General features: G+C 38.7%; 1 protein-coding gene across 4 annotated transcripts in view; it reads right to left on the bottom strand.

Annotated features, from left to right (window-relative positions):
* The window catches only part of ERG (ETS transcription factor ERG), a 208,748-nt gene that overhangs the window by 65,182 nt on the left and 127,708 nt on the right, over positions 1-15,858 (bottom strand). Inside the window, exon 1 of one of the 4 annotated variants that reach the window (XM_026651228.1) lies at positions 13,835-13,946. The exons of the other annotated variants lie outside the window; for them this stretch is intronic. Within the exon in view, the coding sequence (XP_026507013.1) occupies positions 13,835-13,852 (18 nt within the window). The 5' untranslated portion in view covers positions 13,853-13,946. Of the gene's footprint in view, positions 1-13,834; positions 13,947-15,858 lie in introns of those variants that run through there. 4 annotated transcript variants of the gene reach the window in all.

Raw genomic sequence — 15,858 nt, 5'->3', positions numbered from 1 at the left:
TAGTCCTGCAGAGGCACGTATTAAGAAGCCCAGAGAAGCTAAAGGGAAATGGAGATTGCAGAGCCAGAGAGCAGCTAAGGAAGGAGGTGAATTGAGAGAGAATTTGAGTAATTTGGGTGAGGCAGGAGGCAGAGGTGGCAAAATCAAGTCCTAGAAGAGATCAGAGTGATCTGGAGAAGCCCCAGTAGGTGATTAGAATGCAGGCTGAAATCTGTGAGACTGGGAAGTCCCAGTAGGAAACAGGATGTTAGAAAGACCTTGAGAGGGAAGAAAGGAGATCAGAGGGGACTGTAGAAATCAGAGACAGTTAAGGTAATATCTAAGTGGCTTTTGGTGCATTGGAGATATTCAGAGCAAGCCAGGGAGAGGAAAAAAAAGTTATATGAGAGTCTATTTGTTAGTATTGCAAAAACTCAGCATGCAAACAGAAAGCTTGCAAACCATAACCACCTTCCTCTGCTGCTCCCTAAAGTTCCTTGGTGAGGTATATAAGTTCACAGGCTTCTGCATTAAAGTTCCCTTGGGCTCCAAAACAATGATGGAATTGGCATTTGGTATTTTTAGAGTAGTGTTGAATAACAGACTAGAATAGACTTGATATGGTTTTAATCTCCATACTGCACTACTAGGGAAGATAAAGCATGAGAAAAATACAAGTAATTTGTGAAATAAATTTTTCAGCTCAGATTTCTTCTGCTCTTCAGATAGACCATAGTACCATCTCTACTAAACCAGTACTATTGAGAAATCTCTGTTCTACTGGCACTTTTATTAAATGATCAGTCTAGTACAAAAATTGGAACTGAAATGGTGTGTGCAGAGAACAGAGCATGCATTAAAATCCATGAAATCAGGACTCATTCTGTATATTTTGTTGAAGTTTAAAAAATCTGTCAGAAACCACATCCAGAGAATAACAATATGTAACTGATCCTCATACAGATACATTTAGGATACACCAGGTTTAAGTACTATATTGTTAAGACAACTCTGAAAATGTGAATATTTTGAGATATTAGACCAGATTGTGCATGGTAGTTCCACAGCTGGGTAAGGGTGGGTGCAAAAAATCCTCATTGCCCTCCTGGGCAGCATCTGGGCACTACTGCAGGCCCCATACTCCCAGGGATACAAACACTACTCCCTCTATTCATCTGCTGGGGCTCAAGACACCCCAAAGCAGGCAGGGTGGCACTGGAAGGAGGCAGGGCCATAGCTCCAACCCTCACATACAGGCCAATGGATCAAGGGGGAGTGGCAGCATGCATACTCCTGCATGCTAGTGAGCTCCCCTAGGGCTGTGGTGGCCCTATCCCACCCTCAGTGCAGCACTATGATTAATCAAATAATACTCACTTTATGAGCCAAATCTTTTTAAAATGGAGACTCAAGGTCTACCCAGCTGCACACACAAATACAATCACAAATTGCTAGTTAAGTGCCCGACCATTGGTTTGCTCATGGATTTGCCTGATTTACATTGATAATCGTGAATCACAGGCATAAGTTTGTGTGGCTCTTATTTGCTTATGGATATACACCTTTTGAAAATTTGGCCCTCTATTTTCTCTGTGTCTGTTAATATATAGGGCTAGATTCTCATACACACTATGGTCCCATTACACCAGTCTGGCAGCATAAACACGCCTTAGAGTGGGTGAGACTGTAATTTACGCTCACTTTAGTGTAAATGAGAATTCAGGCTCTAGTGTCTTCTTTGCCTTTTTAGATGTCTGCTCTGTGCTAGGATGATAATTTCAGGTAATTTTTCTGCAAAAACTTCCAAATCCTTTCCCCCTTCAACATGGGGATGATTCATTCCTTCTCCCAAAAATTCCCTTGCTAGGTTCTTTGCTCCCTGAATAACTGCTCTGTATTTAACACCACTGTATTGCATTTATCAGTGATCGCTCCAGTCACCTGAGGAATCAAAGTTATATTGTTCCTCTTTCTGCCCAGTCTCGAGTTCTAGTGTCATCTGCAAACTTGGACATTTCATTTTCAATATGATCCAAATCCTATTTTCTATACCCTACTCTATTCTATAATAAACGTCTTAAGAGGCTAATTCCTAGGATCCCTGATGTCCAGCTTGGTAAGTTTCCACATATGGCTATTTTTTGACTCCTGCTATAGACACTGCAGTGTTGCCAACTCTCATGATTTTATGTCTCACAATATTTGGTGTTTTTCTTAAAGCCTAAGTTTCTAGAGTCAGCTGAATACATGAGAATCACAGCTTTTACTTCAAAACAGCCCCAGAAAGCAAAGGTTCTTTGAATGCAACTGAGTATGGTATATACTCCAAAAAGTTTACTCATAGTACGTGATGAGTGTTCTCAAAAAAGTAAAGTGAATCTGTAGGTTACCATGATGTATAATCCAGGTAGCTTAGAAAGGATCTAGGCACCAATATGAAGCCTGGGGACTGAAAAATTAAATGTCTGTGACTTGAATATAATTTTATCGAGGGTACTATATTTGTAAAGGTATTGAACATCTAGAGACACATATTCAGAAGGGAAGGGTCTATACCTGCCCAATCTCCAGCATACTTGGCAGCTCCACAGGTTCAGAATTTATAGCCTACTGCTTGTCCCTGCTTCAATCCTGATCAAAATCAGGCCACTTATTAAGGTGCCTAAATATGGCCTGAAGAACCTAACTTCAGGCTCCTATTTTTGAAAATATTGGCCACTGTTTTTAAATATATCCTAGTAACCTTGAATTCTCAGGCAAACAACTCTTACAATACAGTTAGAGATGGAGAGATTTATCAGCCACTTTTCTTACCTTAATAGAACCAGAGATGGCCCCAACCTGTAAAATTTGGACCTGGATCTAAGCTTCTGCAGAGTTAAACTCAGGTCCATATTTAATTTCAGCCTTGTAGTTATAAAAAATAAATGCTTGAAAGCCTAGAGATTCTAAATTAAGATTAAATTTGTGAAAAAAAAATCCCAAATGCTTGAAACTCTGGAAATACAGGGTTAAGATTCCACAAATAAACTTAAATCCATATTGATACCAGAGAAACCTATACAACCACACTTTGTACCCTTTTATCAATTTCTGTATGAGCCACATGCTCCCACTTTAATAGCCCATGCTTTGCCTAATCATTGCAGCTGGTTAAAACCAATAATCAAACCTTCTTTGGATGAAAAATGGCTTTTCAACAAAATGGAAATTTTTGTGGAGAAAATTCTGATTTTGTTTAACTTTTTTAAGGGAAAAGAACATTTCTGACAAGCTCTAATAATACCGTGTGAACTACAATCTCACCGCACAGGAGCCTTACCTTCTAGGAATGAGCCATTTAGAGTACATCATCTTGCTCCTTACCTACCAGACACAGGGCAGGTCTACACTAGAAGTGCTACATCGGCACAGCTGCGCTGCTGTAGCGCATCTGGTGAAGACGCTCTATTCTGACAGAAGAGTGCTCTCCCGTTGGCATAATTACTCCACCTCTGCAAGCGGCAGAAGCTATGTTGGCAGGAGAGCATCTCCCGCCGACATAGTGCGGATGTGGACAGCGCTTAGGTCGCTGTAACTTGTGTCGCTCAAGGGGGTGTCTTTTTTACCACCCTGAGTGACATAAATTAGATTGATTTAAGTGATAGTGTAGACCTGCCCACAGATCAATGACCAAACCCTCCCACTCCCATATTCCCACTCCAGTTCGGAGACAACACTATATTCATATCTCACCATGTACATATGATCTGCAACCACCTGTACTAGCTAACATTCCACTATCTTTTTCATACACATTACAGACACCACTGTACTTAAAAGTGTACAAGTAGTGTTTTGTCTTGTTAGTTCAATAAAAATATTTAGGGATCAAAACATCTTGTTTAAATTCCATAGGCTTTAAAACAGCAAATCATGAAAGCATGTGGTTAACTTTAGGCATCAAGAGGACCACTAACATGCTTTAAATTAAGCATGTGCTTAAGTGTTTTGCTGGATCAGAACTATAATGCCCACGCACTCACAAGTTTCCCTCCTTAGACCCTCCTCGGAGCTCTCTTTTTAGCTGTATCTACAGCCTTGAATGACCCAGAGGACTATGAGCCTGATTCAAAGCCCATTGTAGTCAATGGAAAGACTCAGCACCTTAAATGGACAGGGATTTTGCTGATCAGAAGCCAGGACAGGAAGCTCTGAGGAAACATAAGAACTACCCTGTTTGTTGGTTTGAATATTTGTTTTTTGTTTTGGAATTTACTGATTGTAAATCTGCAAGGAAGAAACTTGGTAACCAGAGACTTTGCCAAGTTGTGTTATTTTGGTTATATCAGAACTCCTGAAATAAACCCAAACTCCAGAGAGAGTTCTGTGTTTAGACCTGTGCCTCCTGTGAACTCACTCACTCTGTCTAGCTGCTCAGAACCTTGCTGAGTTTCCCACACCATTACAATGCTGGGTAAAATGGAGATTTGGTTACGTGTCCAAGGGCACATTATGGGCCTGATTCTCCTCTCACATCCATTTTACACCACTGTAGCCCCTTTCACTTCAATGGATTTAATTCTAATTTACCCCAGCATAAGGGAGTGGAAAATCTGATTCAATGAGTTCAGTTGGCAGAGTCAGAAATAGATTCCCAGAATTTCTGATTTTGAGTTCCGTACTCTCACTACCGTGCCACACTGCCTCTTGCTTAAACAAATATTGATTGAACCACTTCTCATTTATTTTCTTAAAGAAAAGGGTCTGATTAAGCTTATTTTGAAGTAATCTTTATAGAGTACAGTAGCACACCACAAACAATACACATCTCAGAAATATCAAATTGTTCATTTGAAATGTCAACAAAGAGATACAGTTTGGGAACTTAAAAAAATCTTACATTTAGAAAAGGCCTGACATTCAAAAAGGGGCTCTGGATGAATCAGCTTGCGTTTGTGTTCATTAAGAGCATCAATTCAAATACTCCTGATTGTTTCAGTTGTTTATGAATCTCGACCTTCGTAAGGCACTAAAATGTGCTGTCTCCTAAAGATGTTCCCTGCCGATATGACACACATTTTGTATTGTTTTGCTGCACACAAGCATTAATATCCCAGAGGTAATCCACCCTTCTTTTAACGGCTGATGACAGGTCCAATGGCTGAGCAAAAATCAGTTGAAGGAAAAGGAAGTCTTGTCGGAAATGAGATTAATCTTGTAACGAGTGTTCAGCCCTGATAACCCATCTGTGCAGAGAACTGCTTTAACTGGAGAGCAATTAACCTTCACCTGACAAGCTCTGTCCAACCGTTATAAACAGCATTAAAGGCACAGGATCCCCTTTTCTTTCTTTCTTTGTGTAGACTAAATAATCAGATTTTTCATTCCATTAAAACTATATGTACAACAGTGCACTGATGCTAAATCTCAAAAAAATTTATGACATGGCAGTGGGCTTTTGGATATGCTGTATCTTTGGCTTTTGCCTTAGGTGGCTGATCTGGTTAGCAAAAAGAAATCATTCTGACCACTTCCAGTGGCTATTGTACCAAGGGAAGTTGGTGTGAGTATGTCAAAGATTAACAACAACAACAACAACAATCTTTGCAAGTTGACAAGAGTTAGTTCAGTCTGCTTATGTTAAATCCCTTTTAGTTTAACAATCCTGGCAGGACGGATTGTGTCATTATACCACCGTTGTGCTCCTCAAGGCCCACGTTTAGGAACAACCTAGTTTTTTGCCCTGCGGACTGGTGGAGTTTAGGTATGCTCCAGAAGTTAGCAGGTTTGAGGTTAATGTAACTGTGAAGACTGCTCAGTACACAACTGCCTTCTTCTGCCAGATAATACCAACAGATTGGTTGGAGCACAGGTTATGTTTGAAAGTGTCTATAAGTCTAACTCTAAGAGCTGCAGTTAAAATGCCACGGTCTTTTAAAAAGTAATATCAGTTTAAATAACTGTCCTTCTGAAAATGATATCCATCATCATGGTAGCAGTTTAGGGGTAACAGAACTTGAGTCTATTTTTCAAAGACAAAGCCACAATGTGTATGATATAGAACAAGCTCAGTGGCATAGCAGTGCTCAACCCGGTGGGCAAAGGCTAAAATACTGATCTCAGTTATACTGGCAGTAAACTGGAGTGATTTCTTGGAAGTCAAGAAGTTACTGGCTGAACAATTATCAGAATCTGGTCCAAAGACAGGAAGCAGGTTCTAAATCCCAAGGCCCTGAACAACTGGTGTGAAATCCTTGGCCTGTTGAAATCCATGGCCAAATTCCCATTGACTTCAATATGGCTTGGATAGCATTCCGGGTTTCTAAAAGATTTGTCCTTTCTATTCATGCATCTGAAACTACTTACCTAAATATTACTATTGCCATTTGAGTTTTTATGCCTTTGTTTCTCTTTCCCTTGATCCATGTTTCTCTTTTCCATACCTAAAGTCCAGACTTGCACGTCAGTCATTGCCTAATTTGTCTGCCCAATAAGGCAAAATTTCCATTTCAGTTAGTTCAAATGAGTGTACCTTGCATAGTAGATTACAAGCGCCATCTATGAGTAATCTATCTGGAACATGCCCTAAACTACATATTGGACACGCCTGTGTTAGCTCTGGTGAGAGGTGTTAACTGGGTGGCAGAACACATAAATAGGGAAGGTAGAGAGTATCCCTGCCAAGTCTCCTCGGTTCCTCATTCAGTCTACCTGGCCTGCCACCAAACCACCCAGCCCAATGCACAGATCCCCTGCTCTACAGAGGGCATTCCATTTGGCTGCTCCCTTCCCATTTCCACATGGGCAGGGAAGAGCCTTTGGTTAATACCGAACCCATGAGAATAGATGTTCATGTAAGAAATGAGTACACAGATTCGTAGACATCAAAGAAGGAAAAGACTCTTCTAGCTCATCTTGCCGCCAATGAAAGATTGTTCCCTACAGTATACTTTCATAACTTTGTCCACATGTTTTTAAAAATTCAAGATCTCTAACCCATGAGGTTATGAAACAGAATAAAACCCAGTATTTGTGTTACTACTACCACAGCACATGGGGTAGAGAGGAGACGGGGGGGGGGGGAAGAGAGAATCTCAAAGAATCCCAAAGTACTTTACAAACATAATGTAATATACAGGGCCACCAATGTGATAAGACAGAATTTGTAGTTGAATGCAGTAACTGCCGATCCCTGGTCTTTATGTAAACAAATCTGGTGCACTGTGGTTTAAATTGAAACAGTGATAGCTAGAGAATTCCCATTATATTGAACACTTAGTGGTTAGTTCCTTTTAATGAATTAGATATTAGCAGATAGGAAGTTCCTATTGAAAGCATTTCCTGTATTGGTACTCCCTGATTTGGCAAGTTATCAGGGTAGGAAATGAACACAGGAAGTATCTGTCTACAGACCTTTTATCATCAAGGTAATTGCTGTGGCAGCATTTTAATGTTTATCAAGGTAATAAACATATAGTCTAAAAAAAGATGTTTTTCAGCTCTAAAGAACAAGGCTTTAAAAAAATCTTATGTGATATCACTATATTTAATCATAAACTTCAAAATAGCGCTCAAATGCCATCATCTGTTCCCTCTCAACAAAATTGCAAATGGTGATTAAAGTGAGAAATTTCCTTTTTCGAGTGGGAGTGCGCTAATGATTAGGGAAGAGGACTGGAACCAGAGGTCTCTTGGGTTCTCATCACAGCTCTGGGGCTGACTCTCTCATTCTCTCTCTGACGGCTGTAAAGTCCTTTATGGCCACATTTTTAGGTGATACCATCTTAAATAATCATTCCCCTTCCTTGGAATTTACACACTCCAAATACTTGTAATTTATCATCTCTCTCTTAATCAAGCTATGTACATTCTGCTCTTAATAAACCATTTTTTTAGCTGGTGTAAATTGGCATAGTTCCATCAAAACCAATGGAGCTACACCAATTTACACCAGTCAAAGGTCGCCGTTCCAATCAGTGGAGTTATGCCCTGGATGAACTTGACCCATTATATCTACTGCATTCTCTCCAGCCACTGATTTTCAAACTCTGTTTAAAAAACAATTTAATTGTCTGGCACAATGCATTCTTTACACACTGCTTAGTGCCCAGGGTTCTTGTAATGTTTAGATGTTTAATGATGTTGTTTTTATGTTAATATTTGTTCCATTATTTTACTAGTGAGAGAAGTGAGACTTGTAGGATGATCATTTCCACAGTGTCTTTCACCTCTAGGTCACTAGTTCAAACTAAGTACAGGCGAGCAGATTGAAAATCATTACCAATATCTATATCATGATCTAGTTGAAATAAGTTATTGTTCTCATTTCTGTTCCTAATAGGATTGGTATCCACATAACAAAAACTGTCAGCACTGTTCTCAAGGGAGCCATGCATGCTGGGGGAGAGAGAAAACATGGAAAGCAGCATGAAGAGTCTGCCCCTTGTGTGTTGGGAACTTCCTCTTACTATTGATTTCCAAGACAAATCTCACCAAATATCCTGCAGACTCTATTTCCCCAAACACCCTGATGGGTATTACTATGGGACTGTACAACTCCCTTAATTGCTAAAAAATAAAGTGGGGGTGAGACATTTATCCAGTCTGAAAACAGCTTATTCACAATGCTGCCGACTAGGTGACCCCATACACACATATCCCTCACTTAGGTATAAGATTCAGCAACTGTACATGTAAACTCCTTAGGGCAAGTCTCATGGCCACTTCTCTGTTCTGCACAGTGATGAGCACACTCAGAGATCAACAAATAATTTAGAAATAAATAACAGTAAAATAAGCAGAGTATGTGGCAATTTGCTCAGTCCATTAGCATGCACCTTTTCAATGCTAACAGTCGAAATAACTGCAGGTATCACTAACCCTATTCTATCACCATCCAGCAAAAGAAGCTACTTTTTAATTAGCTGATTATGGGGCTGATCCAAAGGCTATTGGAAAAAGTCCCACCAACTTCAATAGGCTTTGGATGAGACCCAGTGTGCCCCACTATTTAATTTTATCTTGCGAAAAATGATACTATAAGTGACATAAGCCAATTTTTTCCATTTAACTGATTTCCTAAAGAAACCTGCTATGCTGCTTTAGAAAGCTAAATTATATGGAGTAATCGTTTTTAAATGAATGGTATGAATATTCTTATTGGATTATGAATTGCCACTTCAAAAATAAACATTTTTGTTTTCCCTTAACATTTCTTTAAAATGCCTCTGCATTTCTCAGCAGGAGATCTCCAATGTGTTCAGAATGTTTAATTCTACCAACATTACCGCTTCAAAGGCCTGTTGAAGTCTCATGGAACTTTTTCAAAAGCATGCTGTTTAGAGATAGCTTAGCTTCTGTTAAAAGCAAACCAAACAAAAAATCCATTAGGTATTTTTCATCTCTTCTTCTTTACTTAGAGTAATTTATATGGAAACTGTATCTTTGGATCAAAGTCAGGCTTGACGCAGGCAGGCATAAATCAAGTAGAGTTACAACAGGGCTGAATTTGGTCCTTTTTTTTTTTTTGGTTTTGTTTATTTTACAAGATTTAATCTACTTCTACTTGATGTCATAACTTTATGTTTGTGGCACTATAATTGTTTGTCCTGGAAAGAAATGGGGGCCTGATCCTGCAGTCCTCATTTGAACGACACTCCAATTTAAATCAATGACAGTTTTGTCTGAATTAAGGAGTACAGTATCAGGCCAAAAAGCTTTAAGGCCCTGATTCAGCAAAGCATTTAGCTGTGTGCTTAACTTTATGCAGATGAGTAGTCTCATGGAAGTCAATGGGGCTATTTACTTGCTTATAGTCAAGCACATGCTTGAGTGCTTTGTTGGACTGAATCCAAATGAGGAACAAGCAACAAGGACCGATGAACTTTTAATATTTTGTTTTCATGCAACTAACAGAAATACACAATACTGCACAAATGATGTTTGCGGAAAAGTAATCACACCTATCTCTAAGAAGATTATTTCTCAAAGCTTTCCACAAGACGTCAGCCTTCAGTTTTGCTTGGTTTCAAAAATATTTGAAATAAGTATTTTGCCTTTCAAAGGAGGGGAGGGGAGCAACAGTGCTATATAGAGTAGCTTAGAGTTGAAGACTAAGATTTCTGATGAAAGGTTCTTGTACAGTATATATTGATTTAATCAGCACACCAATGGTCTGTGGAGACCTACAGAATTTGTAACACCAGCCCTGGCAACCTCAAGTATTCCAAATTCCTGTATCAAATATGTAGACACTTTATCTCATAGACAATAGCTTCCAAGTCAACCACAGAAAGGAAACTAGTCATAACAAGGAGAGTGCATATATATTTAGAGGTAGATTAGGTTAAGAGAACTGTCCACATGTGTAATTGATAAGCCATTATAAAATGTCGATTATTAATTACTCAATAGCTTTTTCTTATTAAAAATAACTGTAATTGCACTGGCAGGCAAGGAGAACAAAATAAGTGGGGCCTGCTGTAGGATGTGGAATTCAAATTCCAGTTTAAAATAGACATTTTTGCATTTGACATTCCTTCCATCACTGAAAGGTGATAGAAAAAAAGAAATTCAAGATAAGTATGTTAATATCAACCACAAGGGGAGATTGGATTATTTTTTCATGTCATTCTAAGAAAGAAAAATAGAAGCCTACAATCAATGGTACTGTATTTATTTTCTAGCCCTCATTTTCTGTACATAGTGTTCTGCATACACTGCACACATCTTCAGGTTACAATTTGCGCTGGAAGAAAACATTGCTTCTTAGTATTTGATATCCCAATTGTCAGGAGGACTTCTGCCTGAAGGAGCATTTTATCTTTCAGATTCCAAAAAAGATGTAGCCATTTATATGAATAATGAGAATAATGAGTTAGTTGGGTAACATAAATAAACAAATTAGATATATAACCCCTCATGCTTCAGGTTTAAACCAACTACTAAATTATGGGAGTTAGGAAGAAACTTTCTCTGAAGGCAGATTATTCTACATTTTTCCACCATAGGGTTTCTTGCACTTTCCTCGACAGCAGCTGATATTGACCACTGGTGGAGACAACATACTGAACTCTATGGACAACTGGTTTGATTCTGTACGGTTATTCCTAAAGTATAAATTGAATAATTTATTCAAAAGTCCAGGATTGCTAGCAAAAAAGCTTATGAGTTTTGCCAATTAGTTTGACAGCTCATCCCAGGACATTCTGCTTTCCATATAATCGAGGGACAGTTATTATGAGATAGTAGATAGTTAGAATTCATGAGCGCATCCACATATTAACTTATTTACAGGATGACAGAGATATCACATTCGTGACATAGGCCCCTGATCCTGGAAACACTCACATACATAGTTAACTTTAAATATACCAACTAGTCCCAATAAAGTCGATTGGACTATTCCTGTGCTTAAAGTTAAGAGTGTTAAGTGTTTGCAGGATTGGGCCCTTAGGCATTTTAAAGAACAGTGAATCAATGAATTATACTGAAAGTCCATCTCTCTGTGTGTATAAATCAATAATAATTTCTACTCAGTTATAAATAAAAACATAAATATTCTGAGCCAAACTCTCACCTTTGATGAATGTGTAAGGCTCCCATAGAAGTGACTAAAAGCCAAATGCATAGATCCAATTTGAACTATTTAGAAGGCTTTCAATCTTTGGCCCAGATCCTCAACTGGTGTAAATCAATGTAGTCCATCAATGGCGGTACACTGATTTACAGCAGCTGAGGAGCTGGCTTGCTATTCTGAAATGGCAAAAAAAAGTGAGAAATTATACAGTTGCTTTTTACATTTTAAGCCTATAGACAGAAATGTTTATTTCTGATCACTCTCTCAGTCAAATACTTGCTTCATTTACTCTACCTAGAACAGGAATTGAACCTCTTGGGACTGGAAATGATCTTCATGTTAAATATACTTCCTTAGTTTAGAGTCTAAAACTTTTATAATTTCGCCCCAGTTAATTTACATTGTGGATGGACATAAATTAAATCCTGGCATCAAAACTAAGGACTTTCCAGCAAAGTAGGGCCAAAGTCCTTCAGGCCTTAATCAGGCAAAACTCCACTGTAGGATTTGGCCCAAAATGAGGTGGCAAAATCTAATTATTATTTCACTTAGGAGACCTTTACTATCTCTACTGAAGCTTCAATTTAAGGAACTGACGTGTAAAATGCAGCTAGTTGTTCTTATCACTGTGCTGGAAGCCAGTAATATAACAACAACATAATAGTGTTATAATAGTTGTTAACATTGACCTCACTATAAATATACTAAAGAAAAATATAGAAATACAAAAAACCAAAAAACCTTATACTGCATCTAAGCATATTGTGCCTTCAGTTTTTAAGCAAAATTTCCCACTCACATCAGGAGGACCGTCCTGCTTAAAAGAAATGTCAGCTCATCATTACTAAATTAATACACAGCACTTTCTCTTAGCAGCAAACATGCTGACTCTAGGAACCTCAAAATTTTCATATAGAGCTTGATCCTGTAAAGTGCTGAATGTCTCCTGCCAGGTGCTGAGTGCCCGTAAATTGCCACTGAAATCAATAGGAGCCCAGCTGTTGCAGGGAGCACTCAGCATATGACATGTATTGGCCCACAATGCAAAGTAGATTCATATTTTGATCTCTGTAGGTAGACTCTTGAAAGCATCCCTCATTACAAAAGGATAAGAACAGACTGCTTTATAAATATATACAGACATACACACACATGCACACAATTCAAATAATTCTCAGGCAAGATTTTCATATTACAAAATTTTTAACAAAAACAGCATCAAACACCTGACAAATTCAAACAACAAAGCAGAAGTTATTCAGGAATCAAACATCAGCTTCAATTATTTAGTGGCCTGCCATTGCTGCTGTCCTATATCATTTACTATATCTCCATCATAATTGGAAAAGTATAAAAATACGTAATACCTCAAAGTGATTAAATATCTCGGTCCTGTATCTGAAAAAAAACCCCACTGATGCAGAGTCCTTATTGTACGTGTAGTTTTGTACTTCACATAAAACTGGTTTCATTATCACCAGGCATTCAGTTACAGTTAGCTTTCTTCTGCAATTAATCATAGCTATTGCTATATCTGTAACTGCTATCTATTGCAACATAGTACAGCAAAAATTAGATAGATTTATTCAGCTATCTGAGCAAAGAAACCTGCAAAACTCAGCTAAGCAGTCTTTTAAACAGCTGTTAAAATAATGCTTACTCATAAAAGTTAGTTATGAATCAATGACAGATTTTTATTGTCCAAAAAATAAAGACAAAAAGCACACACCAAGCAGAATGCCACCACGGTTAAGACAACATTTAAGAAAAATCCTGAATATCAGTATAGAGTTGCCACAAAAATAAATCTGTAACATCTGCATTACTCAAAACAAGAGCTGATGTCTCTTCATTTCCATGTGCAAATGTTTGTGCCCCTGTCAATAGGGGAAGCATTTAAAAGTATCCAAAGGTTCAGCATTCTGAGGAACCCTTTTTTCTTTCTTTCAGTGAACAACCTATCCCCTTACGGCAATCCAGATACACATCCAAGTTGTCAGAAATGATACCTACAAGAAAATTCGAAGCTCTCATAAAAGGGCTTTGCATATGCAATCCACAGCACTGAACAGTGAATTTAAAAAACCCAATTTTTTTTCCGAGTTAGAAGTTTTTAAGCCTTGCGGATGGTTGGAGTAGGAAAAAGGAAATTTACTAGGCAGTACAAAGGAAATCTTGTTGTCCTCTATTGTGGCAGTGGGGGTGTTGCCCAGTTCTAACTTATCTGTGTTGATAAAGGAAACCAAAGAACATATTATTGAAAAAATGTCCAATAAAAATGTACCCCTTTCTTACCTTAATAGTGCTTGCCATAATGTGATTAAGATTATTGATCGCTAATAATTGTTAATAATAATTATTGCTTCGCTCTGACCAGAAAGAAGTTTTGATGAAGTTGTTTAGAGCGGATGAGATTGTGCTAACTCTGGGAAATGAAGTCAGCCAATGGCAGGAAGAGGTTTCTATTGGTCCTGGCTACTGCAGCTCGAAGAAACAGGATATTTGGGAGCGAAGAGATAAGAGGTCCTAAAAACAATGTTGTTTTTCTTGATGATATGTGGCTACCAGATTTTTTTTTAAACAAAAAAAAAGTCAATTGCCTATGACAGCTTAGGCAGGTGTGATCTGATGTGCAGTAAGTGTGACATGCCACTCTGAAGCAGGATGCAGATGTCAGATGAAATGGGCCAAATTCGACAGGGTTTCATATAGGCTATCCCCTGGGGATTTACCGATTCAGGGCCAAAGTCAGACTTGGTGTACAACTCCATTGACATCAGAGAAGTCTAATCTATTTACCCCATGTCTGAATATGTGCATTAATCTCAGGCCTAGTTACCTGAGGTATTGACAGTTTATATCTTGTCTGATCTATTATACTGTTATTTTTAGCTATAAAGCAAATGAACTGGAGCCCATAATTTATCCCCCCCTCAACTGAGTGTGTACATGATGCTGCTTTGTTATTAATTATTATTCTTTATATTATCATAATGCGTAGGATGGCCCAGAACCCCTTTGTGCTAGGTGCTGTACAAACATGGGAAAAAAGACAATCCCTGCCCCCAAAGGGTTGAGTGCTGAACTGCTGGCAATTTTATTTTATTTTATTTTTTTAATGGTGTTGGGAAGGATGAAAAGGTTATACAGTATGGACAAAGTTAAAAAGCATGCACACAAACACTCAAATTCAGTGTTCCCAGCTCTTGTGTTTTTATTGTACGTCTCAAAACATTTGATGTTTTTGTTAAAGCCCCAGCTCCTGGAGGCAAGAGATGATGTGAAAATCTCAGCTTTCATAAAATAAAAAATGAAACAACAACAAAAACCCCAACAAAAAATAAGCTTCTAGCCTCCATGGTTTAGGAGACAAGCTATAAACATGACTCATAAAGGCTCAAAAACCAGAAGGAAAAATAATAAGCACCCAACACAGATTACTTTTAAAACTCATTATTTTTTTAAGCCAATCTCATGGTGTTTTGGAGTCCTGACTCATTCTTTCTGAATGCTTGGGATGACAATACTGAAGTATGGAAAAGTGGTGTTTTTTTTAAGTAAAAGCTGAAATTGTTTTGGGGACTATCATTTTGCCAGCTTCCCCTTCGTTAATGACATTGGGGGCTGTAGTGTAACTAGGAAACAGATTTCACCTTTCACACAAGGGAAAATATGCTCTGCCCCAATGTTGCAGGCATTGTAGCAGATACAGGGCAAGCAGCAGAACTGGTGTGCAAGGAGGAACAGGATTCTCAAAGATATGGCAGGCAGTCTCTACCAACTATGCGCTATGGAACACAGCTCTGTAGGGTTGACTGCATGTGTTACGGGGCAGGCTGGTGGCTCTGTGACCACACTAAGCCACAGTCATTACCCTTGTGCAAGGTGAGCAAAGAGGCCATGTGAGCTACTGCAGCCTCACAGCTGCTCCATGGGCTGGGGACAGGATTCCTCTTCCCCGGACATCTCAGACCTCTCCAGTGCAGAGCCTGGTTACCCAGGCTGAGTGGTGGGAGCAGAATTTACCCCATAAGGCATACTTTAAAGGATGAATAGATTTCCCAAACAGCTATTTTAAGTTCGTACCAAAAATGTGATGAAATAAGAAACATTCCCACTGTTAGGATGTTAGCTAAGAGTGGCCTCAATCTTGCAATCGGCATTGCAGGATCAGGGCCCCACAGGATAACAATAACTGTACACAGTCTTTTTCCCATCTGAACATATAGTGCCTCACACAATGGGGCACAGAGCTCTGTTTGGGGCCTCTAGGTGCTAGCCCAATTAACAAATAAATAATAATAATAATAAAGTGGTAG

The sequence above is a fragment of the Terrapene carolina genome, unplaced genomic scaffold (genome assembly GCF_002925995.2).
Source record: "Terrapene carolina triunguis isolate 2854851 unplaced genomic scaffold, T_m_triunguis-2.0 Scaffold30, whole genome shotgun sequence".
Taxonomy (NCBI): domain Eukaryota; kingdom Metazoa; phylum Chordata; order Testudines; family Emydidae; genus Terrapene; species Terrapene triunguis.
The sequence above is the reverse complement of the archived record's forward strand: the minus strand, read 5'-3'. Positions and strand labels throughout refer to the sequence as shown.